The sequence below is a fragment of the Arvicola amphibius genome, chromosome 2, assembly GCF_903992535.2.
Source record: "Arvicola amphibius chromosome 2, mArvAmp1.2, whole genome shotgun sequence".
Taxonomy (NCBI): Eukaryota; Metazoa; Chordata; class Mammalia; order Rodentia; family Cricetidae; genus Arvicola; species Arvicola amphibius.
In genome coordinates, this window is record NC_052048.2 from 171414092 (window position 1) to 171430310 (window position 16219).

Consider the following 16219-nt stretch of genomic DNA (forward strand, 5'->3'; position numbering starts at 1 on the left):
CACATTGCTTTCACATTGCTGTGGTTTGTCAGTTTTTATTAAAACATCGTAGAAAATAATGTTGGAGAGATAGCTAAGTGATGGAGGACTCTCATTGGTTAATAAAGAAACTGCCTTGGCTTTTTGATAAGGCAGGATTTAGATAGGTGGAGTAGACAGAACAGGATGTGGGGAGTGTGGCAGACGCTTCAGGCAATCATCATGCCTCTCCTCAGTGGGACATACGTGATGGAGCCAGCTGCCAGGTCAGACATGCCGAATCTTTCCTGGTAAGACACCACTTCATGGCGCTACACAGATTATTAGAAATGGGTTAATCAAGATGTGAGAATTAGACAATAAGAGGCTGGAACTAATGGGCCAGGCAGTGTTTAAATGAACACAGTTTCTGTGTAATTATTTCGGGTGTAGAGCTAGCCATGTGAGAGTCGGGCGGGATGAAAAGCAAGCCTGCCCGCAGCCCCTCACTACAGCTAAGAAAATAAGAGAGCTTGCCGTGGGAGCATGAGTTCAAGCCCATAGCGCCAATGTGGAAAGCAGGGCATGGTTATGTGTACCATAACCCCAGTGCTGGTCATGGTCACGAGTCACAGAACCCAGTGCTGGGCGTGGTTATATGTCCTGTAACCCCAGTGCTGGGCATGGTCATATGTCCCGTAACCCCAGTGCTGGGCATGGTCATATGTCCCGTAACCCCAGTGCTGGGCATGGTCATATGTCCCGTAACCCCAGTGCTGGGCATGGTCATATGTCCTGTAACCCCAGTGCTGAGGATAGGAGAGAGACAGGAGGATCTGCAAACTTGTTAGACAGCTGAAGACTACATATTTCAAAACCTCCTTTTAATTTTTGCTTGTTTGCTATTTCTAGTAACAACTCAACTAATGTGGGTTACCGCCACAAAAGTGACCATACTTTTGATAGTTGCCTTCCCAGAACTTATCTAGAGCATTTTTACAAGTTATTGTGGTTTGTTTGTGTGTTGTGTGTAAGATTGCTAGTGCTGATCTGGAGTAACAGTTTTTAACTATTTTTCTTTTTAAGGCTGTGTTCCAAGAATAGAATTGGCTCGTTTCTCTTGTTTTTACTGTTTCTTTCCTAGCATCCTTCTCCTACCAAAAATAAGTGGGAAAAAAACATTTCATTTGGTAAATTACTTTAGCAAATTAATTTGGTAAAATACGTACACAAATACACATTATAGTTACTCATCAAAGAAATCAATATAATTTTAGAATAAAAATATCATCACAAAGGTTATTTTTATTTACATACTATTTCTATTTATTCTTTGAGAAATTCATATACTAATACACCGTGTTTTTATCATCACCACCCATTATCCATGTCTAACTCTCCTAGACCCCACTATTCATGTTCCTCTCCCAAATTCATCTCCATTTCCCCTCCCTCCCCCCTCCTCTTTTTCTTCTTCTCTTCTTCTTCTTCCTCTTTCTCATTTCTGTTTCCCTCCTCTTGCTCCCCCTTCTCCTGTTCCTCCTCTTCTTCTTAATTCACTAATGCTGAATTAAGTGCTATCCATATGTGAATGTGTATAGGATCATCTACTAGGGCATGGCAATCTACTATGGATAACACTGCCGAAGAAAACTAACTCCCTCCTTCAGCATCTATCAACTGTTATTATGTCTTCAGCTAGGGTAGGGCCTTGTAAGCCCTCCCTGAAAGATGTTGGAAATTGACTGTCTTGATCTAGTTAAAAGGAGCCCTTTCTAATGACTCATTCCTACACTCTTTCTACTCCTTCTTCAGTGATGTTCCCTGAGTTTGGGATAAAGGAGTGTGATGAACATGTCACATATATGGCCAAGCACTCCATAGTAACTTTTTTCTGTACTTGGACTAGTTATTACAAAGGTTCTTTCCAAATATTTACCTGAGGCAGAGATACAGAGATAAAGGCAACAGTCTTTTACATAAGAAAGCATGTCAAGACACAAACAACATGCCATGATATTGTTTTGTCAACTGTGTGCAATAATGTTCATTAGTAGCATTTGTTGAAATTCAATTTCTCTACCTTTAAGAGGAACAAAGACATGGAAACCAAGTAGGGGAGGACATCACACACTCTCTAGAAAAGGAAGTCTGGATCCTGGAGACACTGCCCTGCACAGCAGCAACTGGGGCACATGAAAGACATACATATGCCAGCAAAGCCTTCAAAGCCTACATGAACAGTGAAGGAGCAGTTAGTGAAATTGCTACTATTATCCAGACAAGATCTGATCCTAAGTAAGATGCTCAAATTTAAAGTGACAATGATTTCTAGTTAACCTTTAAGTGATGCTCAAGATAATGGCAAAAATACTATCTGTTACAGAGTGGGAGGACGAAGATGTGTTTGATCACCTGTTTAAGAATGTCTTTTAGAAATTTCAAAGACAGCATGCAATCCTCAGATTTAAAAAGCTTGAGAACTTTGATATAAAGGGATTAATGTGAAATGAATCAGTCAGTTCTGATATATCTGCCAAACATAAAGATGTGGCAAGAAAACAGGATGGCTCAATTAAACAATTTTGGGCTAAGTATTACCATTCTTGTACTCAGATGACAGCTACTGGAAGTAATACATTAAAATTATTCAAGCTGAAATGCTGATATCATTTTCTTGAGACCAAAACTTATTCATAATAATTTGAAAATTCATTGTAGTTTTTCATAATAAAAATGTACCTAACATATAATTCATCAGTGATAAATTAAATGACATGTAGTGAGCAGAATTCAATCTATATTCCAGATCATAAATAAAACTGTGACATATAATAGGGAAAATAATAAAGGAATAAATGAATTAATTGAACATAGATGATTTTCACAAAGCAGCAGTACTATATTTTAAGATTAAAAAGAATGACTTTTTATTTGAAAAGATAATTAACTTTCATTGATTAATAACCTCAAGTAATGACAGATGATTCATTGTGCATTATTTTGGAAGATATACCTGACACTGCTTGGATAACCAAGAGCCTGAGACTAAATGACACAGAGACCTAAGATAAAACCAAATAGTACTCATCTAAAAATAGAAAAAAGTAGTTATATTTATGACTGCTAATGATACTCTGCTGTATTTGTAGATCAGAGCCTTGTTCAGCCACGATCAGAGAAGCTTCTTTCTTTAGCAGATGGGGACAGCCATAGAGGCCCACATCCATGTACAACACAGAGGGTAAGAGATTGTGAAACACCCAGCCCTGAATGGGATAGCTCCATCAAATTCTTCCCTGTCAGAGCTCAGGCATTCTATGGAAGAGGAAACAGAAAGACTGTATGAACCGGAAGGGATGGAGGACACTAAGAAAAACCTGGCCCTCTAAGTCAACATGATTAAAATTCATATAAACTCACAGAGACTGAAGTAACATGCACAGGGGCTGCATGGGTCTGTGCCAGGTCTTCTGTGTATACATGTAAGCTTCCCGTTTAGCGTTTTTCTTGATGCCTGAGTGTGTAAATGTGTGAGTTTCTTATTCTTGTACCTTCTCTTGGGTTCTTTTCCTTGGGTTCTTTCTTGGTTTCTCTTGTTCAACTTCAATGAATAGTTTTTGTTTTATCTTATTATATTTATTGTATTATATTTCAAAAAATGAATGAGTGAATTAATGAATGAATGAAGACCTAGTCACTAGGGAAAAGGTTAACAATGAAACTGTCACTTATATCTGCTGGGAGGGGGAAAATCATTTTTCTCTAATGCAGTGACAGTGGATTAACCCCTCCAGTCCAGGCCTCTTGTTCAGGAGCCTCTGATAAACATAAAATGAAAGCCACAATTATTTGTTTGTGCCTGCTTCTGTTGGTTACAGTTTGGGAGGTAGTTTGTTTAGCTTCTTGGGTAGTGTTATTTTTTTCCTTAGTTTTGAGGACTTTAGTTGTGTTGGGTTTTTGTTTCCTGAAAAGTTGTAGGGAGGTGGAGAGTATCCGGATGAACTTTGAAGAGAGGAAAAATAAAATCAACATATATTTAAATTAAAAATCATTTAGATAATAAAAAGTAAAAATATGTCATAATTTTTAGAACTCTCTTGATGTTTAATTTCAAGAATAATTTTATAAATAGTAGCATTAAAAAATTTCCAAACCAAGTCTTTAATATCAAGCAATATGTATATGAGGAATAAAAACAAAAGTTTATTTTTGATCTCCATTTAATTTTTAGCAGGAAAATTCCATGCTTTAATGTCAATCTTTTCTTAAATGGGCAGATTATTTTGGTTTTGATATTTTTTTTAGGCCAGCTTTGGAATACCAAAGATCTTTCTCTTTTTCCATATTATTGCTTATTTGTCTGTATGCTTGAAGGCTGGTTTTCTTTTTCCAATAATCATAAGTAGTTTTTCCTTTTTGTCAAGTACATCTTTTTAATTTTTTATTCTGTATTTTACTTCTATCCCATTTCAGTGTTGATCTAACAGAATTATGTGACTTACTTCTATATATAGTAATATTTTAAAATTACAACTCATTTTTCATATATTGTTTTCTAAAACAAACACTTTTTGAAATAAAAATAAAGTGAGAGAAACAATGCAAAAAAGGGATTTTAAATGCTTTTATCCTGCTATGGTCGCCTACTGGACATCTGCTAACCCAAGTGAAGAGTTTGCATCTATGACAATAGTGGTCACAGGTCCCTACAAAGTAAGGTAAACAAAGTTATCAGAGTACTAGAGAAAAATTACTACGCTTCTGGTTATGTTCTTCAAAATTTGTAGTCTTTGTGTCAACCCAGGATTTATGAAAGTAGGGGCTTTTTTAGTTTTTTCCTCTGCGACACTAAGCAGGGGAGAATCCAAATCCTGTGATTCTGCCGTGACAGATGCAGACGTCTTACAACGCATAGATGTATTAATAGCTTTAATGCACAGCATTTCTAACTGTGCTGTAAAATACTACAAATCACAACTCATTTATTCATAACTCCTCAAAATGCATTGCTCAGCACAGAATTCACAGAAGAATAAAATGATAGCCTGTTTATATGGATACATAGAATTAATCATTATAAACTTTCTACTATCAAATCAATTCATGGATTTTGGAATTTATAACTATTTTAATTTCAATTTGTTTTGCCTATACATTAGTAATAATGCAGCTGGACTTTTCAATAAATAAATAAATACACATTTTACTTTTATTACACCAATGACCGTGGCTTGATTCTTTAGCAAATTCCCTTGAGAAACACTATAGAAATGATTTATTCAAGTATCACATTTACTTTTGTACTTTATTTTCTGCTTTTAGTTTCATAAGAAGATTTTCAAATAATAAATTAATGTTTGAAATGTTACACTTAACTCGAAGTTTAAGATGTGGCAAATGGCCTAACTTCTTTGAGGGTCACTAGCATCATTTTTATGGAGAAAGAGTGTGTAGATGGTCGTCCAACGCAATTTCAACCATAGGTTTCTGGGTGTAGGCATGTAGATGCTCTTTGGCTGTACTTCAGAAGACATATAGACTCTATGACAGCGAGTGTGAGGCATTTACCAGGACTGCAGTGACTATATCATTGATTGATATGTGTCAATTATATACAGTTACATCTTACAATGAATTCCTAGCAAGTCCCAAAGTCACACTGAAGAAGGTAGCAATTTTGTGCTTGTCATGGCATGGTCTGATTAACAAAGTCAGGAGCCCAGGCAGGGTACTCATGGAGGTTAAACATAGAATCGATCCAGGTGAACATGCCCAGCATCACCACAGCAACACCCAAAATATTTACTCCAAGTCCAGCTTTAACCTAGAACAGCAAAAATGCGCACATATCAGTCTCCCAGTGAAAAAAATTCCACAGCGATTTCAGAATTGCATCACACAAAGCGTAACCCTGATTTACATGCCCCCCTCAATGACCTATATAAGTCGTGATTATCATCAACTGGGGATATTCTCCCTTTGATATCAAATGAGAATCTGTCCCTAACTATCATTTTGACAGCACCAGAGAGGCTTCTCTTTGGAATATATGTCAGTCAATCTGCCCTTGTATGTTAAGTTATAATTGGTGATTTATGATCTTATTTATGAATGAATAGTTTTCAGGAATACCATGTGATAACTGTATTCTTCGGGATCACTTAGCATTACTGGTTTCCCATGAGACTACTTTTTGATTGAAATTTTGCAATGCCACTTCTATTCCTCTTTCTTAGTGTTGTTATTTTTTTGAAACTCTTACATAGGAATTCTAGTGTCCATTGAACAATCTCAAAATAGTTTTCTACATATTAGAGATTGTCAGCTGCTGCTCTTAAATTGTTTTGTGTTACTACCATTTGATTTTTCCCTAGACCATATCTTTGCTCATTTGTTTATAGAATATCTTTGACTGGTTATATGATACAATAGTGGAGGAGGGTAATTGTGACAGAAACTCTATGGCCTGCAAAGTCTAAAGTAGTTATAGTTGGTCCCTCACAGAGACTGTTTGCCTGCTCCTGAATTCTCTGCCTTAAAACATGGCTTTCCAAAGCAAAAGGGAAATATTTAGCATGATTACTTTGGATATCCTTTTCTCTACCCATAAAAGCCACTCATTCATTTCATAGATTTTTATATCCACACACGTACATGTTTGTGATATTTTATGTTAAACATATTCTATTTTGCAACAAGATATTATGTGCCTTGAGTATAGAAATATTTCCAGAGGTTTTATTTCACTCTAATGCTGTGCAGAGACAGCATTAGGGTGGGAGAAAAAAAGAGGAACTCACCTTGTAACTCCACAGATGGAGCAAACTCACAGAATTGATTTTGACTATATTTTCCTTTGGGTTTGGTTGGAAATTGGTGATGGAGATTGGGTTAAGACTGGAATATTCTGAAATTGGTTCTCAGCTACCACTATTTTTTGTATTTGGAAACAAAATGTGTGCTCTACCACTTAAATTTTCCTTTGTTTCTCACAGAGTTCTTCCAGAAAGAGATCTACAAGATCTATAAGAAAGGTATTTTTCTTCAGGTATTGAGCAATGTCTTCATCTGACCAAATGTTCCATAAAAATTTGTGATATAGAATAGTAGTGTTCCTGTTTCTTTTTTGTCTTAGGTTGGATCCTAATCTTGGCATAGTTTTAAGGAGTCGCGTTAAGAAATTCGGTGCTCTTTTCCTTTTCTCCAGACCAATGCTCACGCATTTCACATCTCTATTTGTGACCATAAATTCTAATGGCACATTCACTTCTTGAAAATAATCCTATGACCATTGGTGCCCACAGTTTTAGAAACAGACTTCAAACTCTGATTTTATCAGGGTTGGTTCTAACCAACTCTAGTGCAAAGGTAGCACTGATTTGGCCCATCAGGTAGAGGAGTCTATTGGGTGACATTATGTTCTTTTAGCTGCTAACTTACCATGTCGATGACTTTCAAGTGGCCGTATGAAAAAACAATAGCATTGGGTGGATTTGCAACTGGCAGAAGGAATGCAAATGATGTACAGAGTGTGGAAGGCAGTAAAATATGAAGGGGGTTCACATGAATGGCTTCAGCCTGTGGGAAAAGCCAAAGGAGAGCTGAATTAAAATGCTGAGGGCAGACACCAAACAAGAAAATGAACAAAGCTGTTGTAAAATACTTTCCCAGAATTGACTTGAAACCTAAAAGCATAAATTTATGCATAATTTAAAACTTTTCAGAGTATTGTAAAGTGCCTCTTATTTTTATTGTTATTGTTATGTATTTAGACCTTTATATTATAATTTATTTCAAAAGTAAAGTATCACTTATCTCAGAAACCTCATAAAAGCAAATATATTTATTATGTAATAGTGTACATGCATACACATAATATACTATATAATAATATCTTGTATATTCTTAAACATTTTAGAAAAGTATAAGATGACTAGTATAGCTCAAAATAATAGATGATGTCACTGCAGTCAGAGAAACCAAAGAAATTGTCGAGCATGCAGCTGACAACCAAGAGAATCTTGGGAAGGCCTGGGTGCCTGTGGCTCTGGAGATTTTCAGTGTACTAATTACTCAATCACTTTGGTGAGAAATTTAAAATTCCTTAGTGATCATTACTTAGGGAGAATGGTTATTATCTGGAACTCATCGCATAATTTTCTGATGGTTTATTTCATGAAATAAAACCAGAAAGCAGAAAGCTGAGATGACATGTTGCTTGTGATTTCTTGCCAATAAGCAATTGATGAACAATCTATATTTTCTTTTTTAGTAGCAACTCAAGAATATGAGCAAATAACTCTGTGGAGAGGCTAGGAAACATTTTCAGAAAGACAATCCTTGCTGTTTCTTTAAACAGTTCTTAATTTAAAGTGCTTTCTTTTCACCAACATCACCCACCTGAATCAGAAAAAACATTTCACACAAAGAATTCACATGTACTTGCTATGGAGCGTGGAAACGAAGTCTTCCTCCCCCTTTTATGACATTGTCTTAAGAACTAAGAAATTTAGGCTTCAAGGTTAAGACTATCTTCTCATTTGTCTGTACATCACTTATAGGAAGAACTTCTCAGAAACTTAGGAACACTGTTCTGAAAGGTGATATTTCAAAGTGCCTAGAACTATTGAATCATCTTATGGCTGCATTGGATCCAGAATAGTTTCATATATTTGCAAATGAAAACAAAACAAAACAAAACAAAAATCTGTGCAGAGAAAAGGTAAATTATTTAGTAAAGATTATTCTACTTGGATGTGAAATACAGTTCCCTTGAGTAAATGTCACCTGGAGCAGATGAAGACCATATAAGTTGCTTACAGAAAGTTCATTTGGGCCAAACGAAACTATACCACAGGATGAAAACTCACAGTCAAAACAACAAGAAAACCCACTCTAGAGGAAAACGATGTAAGTGTAATACTCACCAAAGGAGATAATATTGGGAAAAGAATAGTGATCGTAGCTGGATTGCTGGCTACCTCTGTCAAACTCGTGACAATCAAAGAAGATATCAGAATTATTAGCCAAATTGGTAATGAACCTAAAGGAGATAATTTACTTCCTATCCAGGTAGATAGTCCTGATGCCTAAAAAACAAATTTGCATTAATTATTATTCACATAATTCATTTTTATCAATTATTGTTCCATTAATTTTACATCCTGACCACAATTTCTCTCCCTCCCCTCCTTCTGTCTCTTCCTTCTGCCTCCCCTCTACCCCCACCCATTTACTCCTCCTCTGTTTCTGTTCAGCGAGTGGCAAGACACTCTTTGGTGTCCACAAAGCATGGCATAACAAGCTGAGGTAGGACTAAGCTCCTTACTTTGCATTGATGCTAGAGAGGCAACTCAGTATGAAAAATAGATTCCCAAAATCCAGGCATTGTTATAGACAGGCCCTGATTCCAGTCCTATGAGTCTCACAAACAGACCAAGCTACACAACTGTCCCACTTCACATAATTAATTTTAATGAAGGCCAATTTAATCACACCATTCGCATACACACACAGTATTTACTGAGTTTGTTTCTGAAATATCATTTCGCATATTCTTGTGTTTTGATAAATATAGATAGGTTTGATATGAACAAGTTTTCAGAACTATTTCAATACTATAGTCATTCTTTAAGAAGTTTAAATTTGCTCTCTATGCTTTCCTCTATTAAACATTAATTTTATGTAATCAAAATATCTAAGTGTCTTGATAAGTCATGATAGACCATGGAGCTTTAAGAAAAGGGAAGCCTGCAGGCTCCTTCCCTTTCTCCTAAGCTGTATCCCCCAGAGGCAAGAATTGTCAACTGTTATTAGCTATTTACACTGATATTTAGTATGAGTATAGGTATCTTTCAAAATGACATTCTAATTAAGCTTTTTCTTAAATTTTCAACTGGAAACATTACTTATTGATTTCCTAATATGTTGCCTGAGGATTGTGTTTTCTTATGCTGTTCATCATACATATGTTTTCTGCCCCTTAATTCCTCAGAACATTGCTATACTTTGGTTAAATCGATATTTAAAGTTTAATGTTATAATTATATAAATATCGTTCATTGATGAGCCACTTAACCACCTAAGATTATATTTACTTTGTTTTCCAAAGAAAACATTATTCTGGTTGCTTAGTTTTCTAAGAAGCTATCATTAGTTCATCGTGCTTTTCAAAGTGTCTGGAGACCTATCCAACAAGCAAACAAACACGTGAATTAAGTGGGTTTGCTTTGTTCATGTTCCCTCAAGATATCTGTCCTGGAATAGACCCTTTTCCTGCTCCATCTGGACTAAATTCATTTTAGACCTACTTAAGTTCCCCTCTTGTCTCACCGCTTTGCTTTGTGGGAACCTCTCCTTCATTCCGCTCATTTGGAGGAACAACACATCCTTTCAAAGGTGCTGAGATCGTAGGACAGAAAGTACATTTGCCGAGTATTGATAGGTCTAAAAATTATTTTATTTCTTTTCACATTGTTTTTCTAGTTTTGATTTTGGGAAGTTTAGTTTTGAAATCATCAAAATCACTCAGCAATGTTAAACTATCAATTTATTTTCTGTGTCTTTCTGTGAGGTTCTTTAAGTTGATTTAATATTGATCTTTGTTTCATTTCATGAAATCCAAAATATTGCCTGCACTCGAATTATAGGTTTATTATTCTGATTTCTCCATGAAATTGAAAGAAAAGTCTACCTTTTGCGATATTATCCTTATAAAAATCTAGGCTATGCATCAGAAAAAACTTTGATTATAAGCAGTAAATTCAATTCCAAAGTAAATACAAGCATCACAAACATGGGCACTAGATATCAGTTTTATTGTTTATTGTTTTGATTCGTATACAGAATTAACTATTTTATTTGTATTTTATCATGTATATGTTTGTAAAAGTGCATGATTGTATTGTGTATGTTTATATGTATGTGGGCACATGTCCGTGTGTGAGTGTGTGTGTGTGTGTGTGTGTGTGTGTGTGTGTGTGTAAGCCTGAGATTGATGCCAAGAGTCTTGACTGCTCTTCATGTTATATGTGGAGCGGGGTTCTCTCAACTGAATCCAGAGTCCACTGATAACGGTCAATCTATCTATTTAGCTTGCTCTGGAATTACACAGGATCACCACACCCACCTACCATTTACACAAGTTCCTGGGGATTTGAACTCTGTTTCCCAAGCTTGTAGAGTAAGCATTTTATCTAGTGAGCCATTATGAGAATGGATATTAGCTTTATGGATTTATACATATAAGGGTATGAATACTGAGTGCAACAGTTAGAAGTATAAAAACTAAAGCACAAGGATATAGATTCCTAGAAGGTGAGTGAAGATGTGTATTACCTCGTTCTGATTGAGATGTGAGAGGAACGCAGCAAGTGTTTGTGATTCATTCTGGAGTTCATTATGATTCTATCTCCACCTCAAGATTATGAGATCTACAATGTAGACTCTACATAAATCCCTCCAGCATGAACCTTTTCATAGTTCTCTTAGCCAAGAACCTCAGAGACTTTACTTTTGAGACATTCCTGATGTTATTAATAGAGACCTCCTTCCTTTCTACCCTTTTTCTCTTTCTAAACAGACTCTTGACGGGGCTGGAGAGATGGCTCAGAGGTTAGGAGCACTGGCTGCTCTTCCAGAGATCCTGAGTTCAATTCACAGGAACCACATGGTGGCTCACCACCATCTGTACTGAGATCAGGACCCCTCCTCTGGCATGCGGGCATACATCAAGGCAGAATGTTGTATACACAATAAATAAATAAATCTTTTTTTTTAAAACAAAGACTCTATAGGAGTTTGTAGACTAATGCTCTAGTTTTCTTATCTTTTAACAATTTTACTTTATTTTTGATTAATGTATTGTTGCATCATTTTCCCCTTTCTTCTCTCTGCAATTTTTCTAATGTCCTCCTTCCCTCTCAAATTCATGCCCCCCTTTTATTGTTATACACACACAAATACAGACTCACATACATAAATGCATATATATGTACACACATGCATATATACACACACTCAAGCTACTGAGAGTGTTAATGTTGCTTATGTGTATATGTTGAGGGCTGACCATTTGGTACCGGACAATCAATTCTTTTTAGTGCTTACTGTCTTTTAGCCTTTTGTTGTATTTCTGACATATTTTATCTTTAAAGAATGTTGTTGACTTCTAAATATAAAGTTGATACCGTAATTCTAAATTTGAGGGAATTACTTTATGATTATTTTTTAAAACAGTATTTTCTTTTACTTTTCGTATCTTTCTGATATCCCTTTGAGGCACCAATGATAAAATTTAAAGAATTTATTGTTTTGTTCATTCTCTTCACTTTTTCCTTGTTCTGTTTCTTTTTGTTTCCTTATTTCATTTTATTTTTCTTCCTTTGGTTATTGTAAATGGGTTAATCCCAACTATCTGTTGACTCTTGATTACCTACTCATTTTTATTTAAAGAGACTGTTAAATGGTGATTTAAAGCTCTTGGTGACAAGCAAAGATTTTTGATGGAGACCATGCTTCAACTTTGCTACAAAATAAAACAATTTCCTAAAGACTGTGTGGCCCCTCACAAATGGGGATAGTAGTTGAAGAAGTTGCATAACCTTGGAAGCTTTTAAAACCATCTTAATATCCAACCCTGGCTTCTTCCAGGCTTACAATATTGTTCATTGCTTCCAATTCTTAATATTAAATAATCTAATTTCTTGAGGATCCTTCCATTTTCTGACCTACATAGTTCAACTACTTTCACAAAACCATTTACTCATACAACATTTTCCCACTATCTTGCATGGTTTTGAACATTTTTTGTATATTATTGACTGTGTTGTACAGTTTTATCTTAAAGACTGTTAGTACTTTTTGTCATTATTTATTATGTTCTTGGGAACTTAGGAATATTTGAGAAAATGCTATTTAATCTCTCACAGTTATCTTAGAAAAAGCATTTGAGTAATGTGTAAAAAACCAACAATAAAGAGAAATTATTCACTGGGAAGAGTTGGACATTGTCTATCACTTTGTGAGACATTCATCATCTTAAATCAAATTGGGGTGTTTAAGAGAGACGACACAGTATGAGGTAAATAGCACATAATATCTACCTCATGGTTCTTTTTTATTTTTGGTTATTTTTTCAAGTAGAAATATTCTGTAGCTTGAGACCTTTGTCAGACAAATTATAACTTTGAACAAAATTTTTCAAGTTGTCTCCTAGTATTTTGTAAAACCAATTTTTAGGGTCACAATTTTGTACGGACTTTTTTTGTGAGAAGCTTTCGACTTCAGTTTGGTTACTCAGAAATAGTTCTTTCTGGAAATTCTTGCAGAATACAGATTCCAGGTACTAGGATCTTTATAATGAATTAATCCTCCCTCCGTGATTTCCCTAATTCTTCCACTGAGAGAGCCATGTGCATCAGACTAAATCCACACCTTTTCATTTCCTCAGATTTTGCTGTTCTAGGGTCTGGTCGATGCTTTCAAAGCCACTTTGAGTGTCTAGAGTCCAGTTTAGACATATTCTGAGCAGAGAAGAGCAACATTCTTATGAATGCCAGACTTTCTGATTCTGCTTTCCTCACAGTTCAAATCAGCAGACATAGAGATGGCAGTTATTTATTCTGAGAATGCAGATCTCATTACTGCTGAAATAGTAGAAAAGAAAATTGTTATTGTCTTATATTTCTATCATTTGTATCTGGGCAAATCTAAGCCTAAAGCAATTTGGCAAAAGGCTCTCTGAGTTGAGACAGTTTCCAAGACTTACAGTAATTACTACCTCTTATTGCTGAAAAGGTCCAAATCTAAAAATGATACAGAGACACTAGTAAGAAAGTTAGAAGTAAACAATATCCTCCTAACAAATTATCAACAAGAAATGATAGCAATTTGTACTGCGAATTGAAATAAATAAATATATGACTTCTAAGAAGTCAAGAAACTTGTCACAGTTCCTCCCTTACCATCCTCCTGTTTGTAACTGAGTACGGAAATAAATGCAAACCAGCCCTGAGTAATCAATAGAAGGCTGTGAACCCCGTGAGTGACTGGTGTGTAGATAGAAATATTCTTTGCTTTTTCAAAAAAAATTGAAAATTTCATACATTGACACTGTATCTATACCACTCTCAAGCTTCCTTCCTAATCTTCTCCCATGTCTTTCCTGGTAAATGCATGGTCTCTTCTTCAATTATATATTATATACACACTATATAATATATATTATTCATGTATATTATTTTTCTAAATATATATAATACATATATACAATCTACTGAGTACATTTGATGTTGTTCATATGTACATATGCCCAAAAATTTTTGAGAAGATAATTTTCTTCTAGGAAGAATGACCTACAATGACCAGGGCAATGAGAAGGGATAAGAGCTTGCTTTGTGTCAGCTGGTGGATCAATGGAATGGCCACTTGTCTAACTCATGATGTTTTCATTTCTTCCTGACAGTGAACATTATATACCAGAAATTGTCACATTAAATATTCTGGAATTTATTCACAAGATGAATTTATTTATGGCATTATTTTTCATCTTCTTATTTGACAATGATAGAATGATGGGTTATTGAATTGAAACCCAAGAATTGCACAAACTCTATATGAAATGACCTAAAAATATAAGCAAGCAAACAAATAAACATATTCAATTAGGAATCAATGGTTTTGAATCTAAGTTTTTCTTCCTACTAAGCTACTCGTCAAATATAATATCATGGATTAAGTATTTTAATCTTCTTTGCATTATTTTCTTTGACATTCTGAGACATCGTAACATTATTGTTTATGCTTACAGCCTGTAAAAGTTCTTGAACCATGAACTCACCTCGTCTGTGTGAAATCTGCATGGCTATGGAATTCTGAATTATTAAAATGAGAGGATAAAGGTGACTATGCCCAATGCTTGAATGTGCCTGTGTTCTTGTTTTCAACCACCTAGTTAATTGTTAAATATCGTACACACTGAGAATTACCTGACAGCCATCTGCCAGGGCAAAGCCGCCACCAACAAGAATGGCTATGTCCCACGGCATGAATGACTGGAATTCTTTCCAAGTAATCAGGGGAGAGAAATCAAAAGCAACTGCAAAACAAAAACCCTACAGTTAAATATTGTTGAACACAAGAATATACAATAATTTTATCAGTCTCCTGAACAGTCCTGTTACAAGAAGCTTACAATATCATGGTACTGTTTTCCAGGCAGAGATTTGGCCTCGACTTTGAGTTTGCACTGACCTTAAGTGGAATATTATACTGATTAAAAATGTTATAACTTTGGAGGTGGAGAGATGGCTCAGAAGTTATGTCCACTGGCTGCTCTTCCAGAGGACATGGGTTCAATTCCTAGCACCTACATGGTGGCTCACAACTGTCTGTAACTCCAGTCCCAATCTGACACTCTTTTCCAGCCTCTAATGGATCCAAACAGTGCACATACACATGTGCAAGGGAATGCTCAGACACAGAAAAAGTACTTTAAGAAACTTTGAGAAAGTATTTTGGATAAATCCTTCTGATTATATTTGAATTACATTTAGATAAATCATTATGATGTTATCATTAGTAGTGCCATTCTTTCATAGGCTCATCTTTCTATAGGACAGTGCATTGAACTCTGTCAAATCGGCATGACCTAGAATCAGCTGAGAAGAGTGACTCAATGAAGAATTATCTTAATTGGCTTGGCCTTTGGATATGTCTGCGATGGACTATCTTAACTGGCCATTGATGTGGGAGATCCCAGTCAACTGTGGGTTATATTATTTCATGAGATGACCCCTGGATTGTATAAGACTAGAGGAGGCTTCAAAATCATAAAAGTATTTGGTGTTTTTTTTTTTTTTGCTCTTGTTTGTGGATGTGATGTAACTGAAGTTCCTGCCTTGATATCTACCCAAGGATGGACTGTCCCAAGATTGTAAGGCAAATAAGACTTCTTAATATTGTTCTGTCATTAGGCTACTCACATCAGCAGCCAACATGAAACCATGCTTCCAAACTATTATAACCATTTGCCCAATGTATGCACGTAAAAATGCAGCCACTGAAAACTGATGTTAACATAAAGCACAGGCAGGAGCGAATCATGTGTAAGAAGTGCATGTAGGAGAATGCATGCTCCTGCAGATGTGTGCACTTCTTTGACCATGGGTTGTAAATACCATGAGTGTTCTTACTAAGCACCTTTTCCAATTGTGAACTCAGGCTATGCCTATAAGGGGCTTGTTTTCTTTTCTTCAAG

The 16219-nt window shown here is 35.6% G+C and overlaps 1 protein-coding gene across 1 annotated transcript in view; it reads right to left on the reverse strand.

Moving 5' to 3' along the window:
* Positions 1-5647: 5647 nt before the first annotated feature.
* The window catches only part of Slc13a1 (solute carrier family 13 member 1), an 84535-nt gene continuing 73963 nt past the window's right edge, over positions 5648-16219 (reverse strand). The window contains exons 12-15 of the mRNA XM_038320401.1: positions 14949-15058; positions 8889-9050; positions 7402-7539; positions 5648-5785 (exon numbers count right to left, since the gene is read on the reverse strand). Of these exons, the coding sequence (XP_038176329.1) occupies positions 5648-5785; positions 7402-7539; positions 8889-9050; positions 14949-15058 (548 nt within the window). The remainder of the gene's footprint in view (positions 5786-7401; positions 7540-8888; positions 9051-14948; positions 15059-16219) is intronic.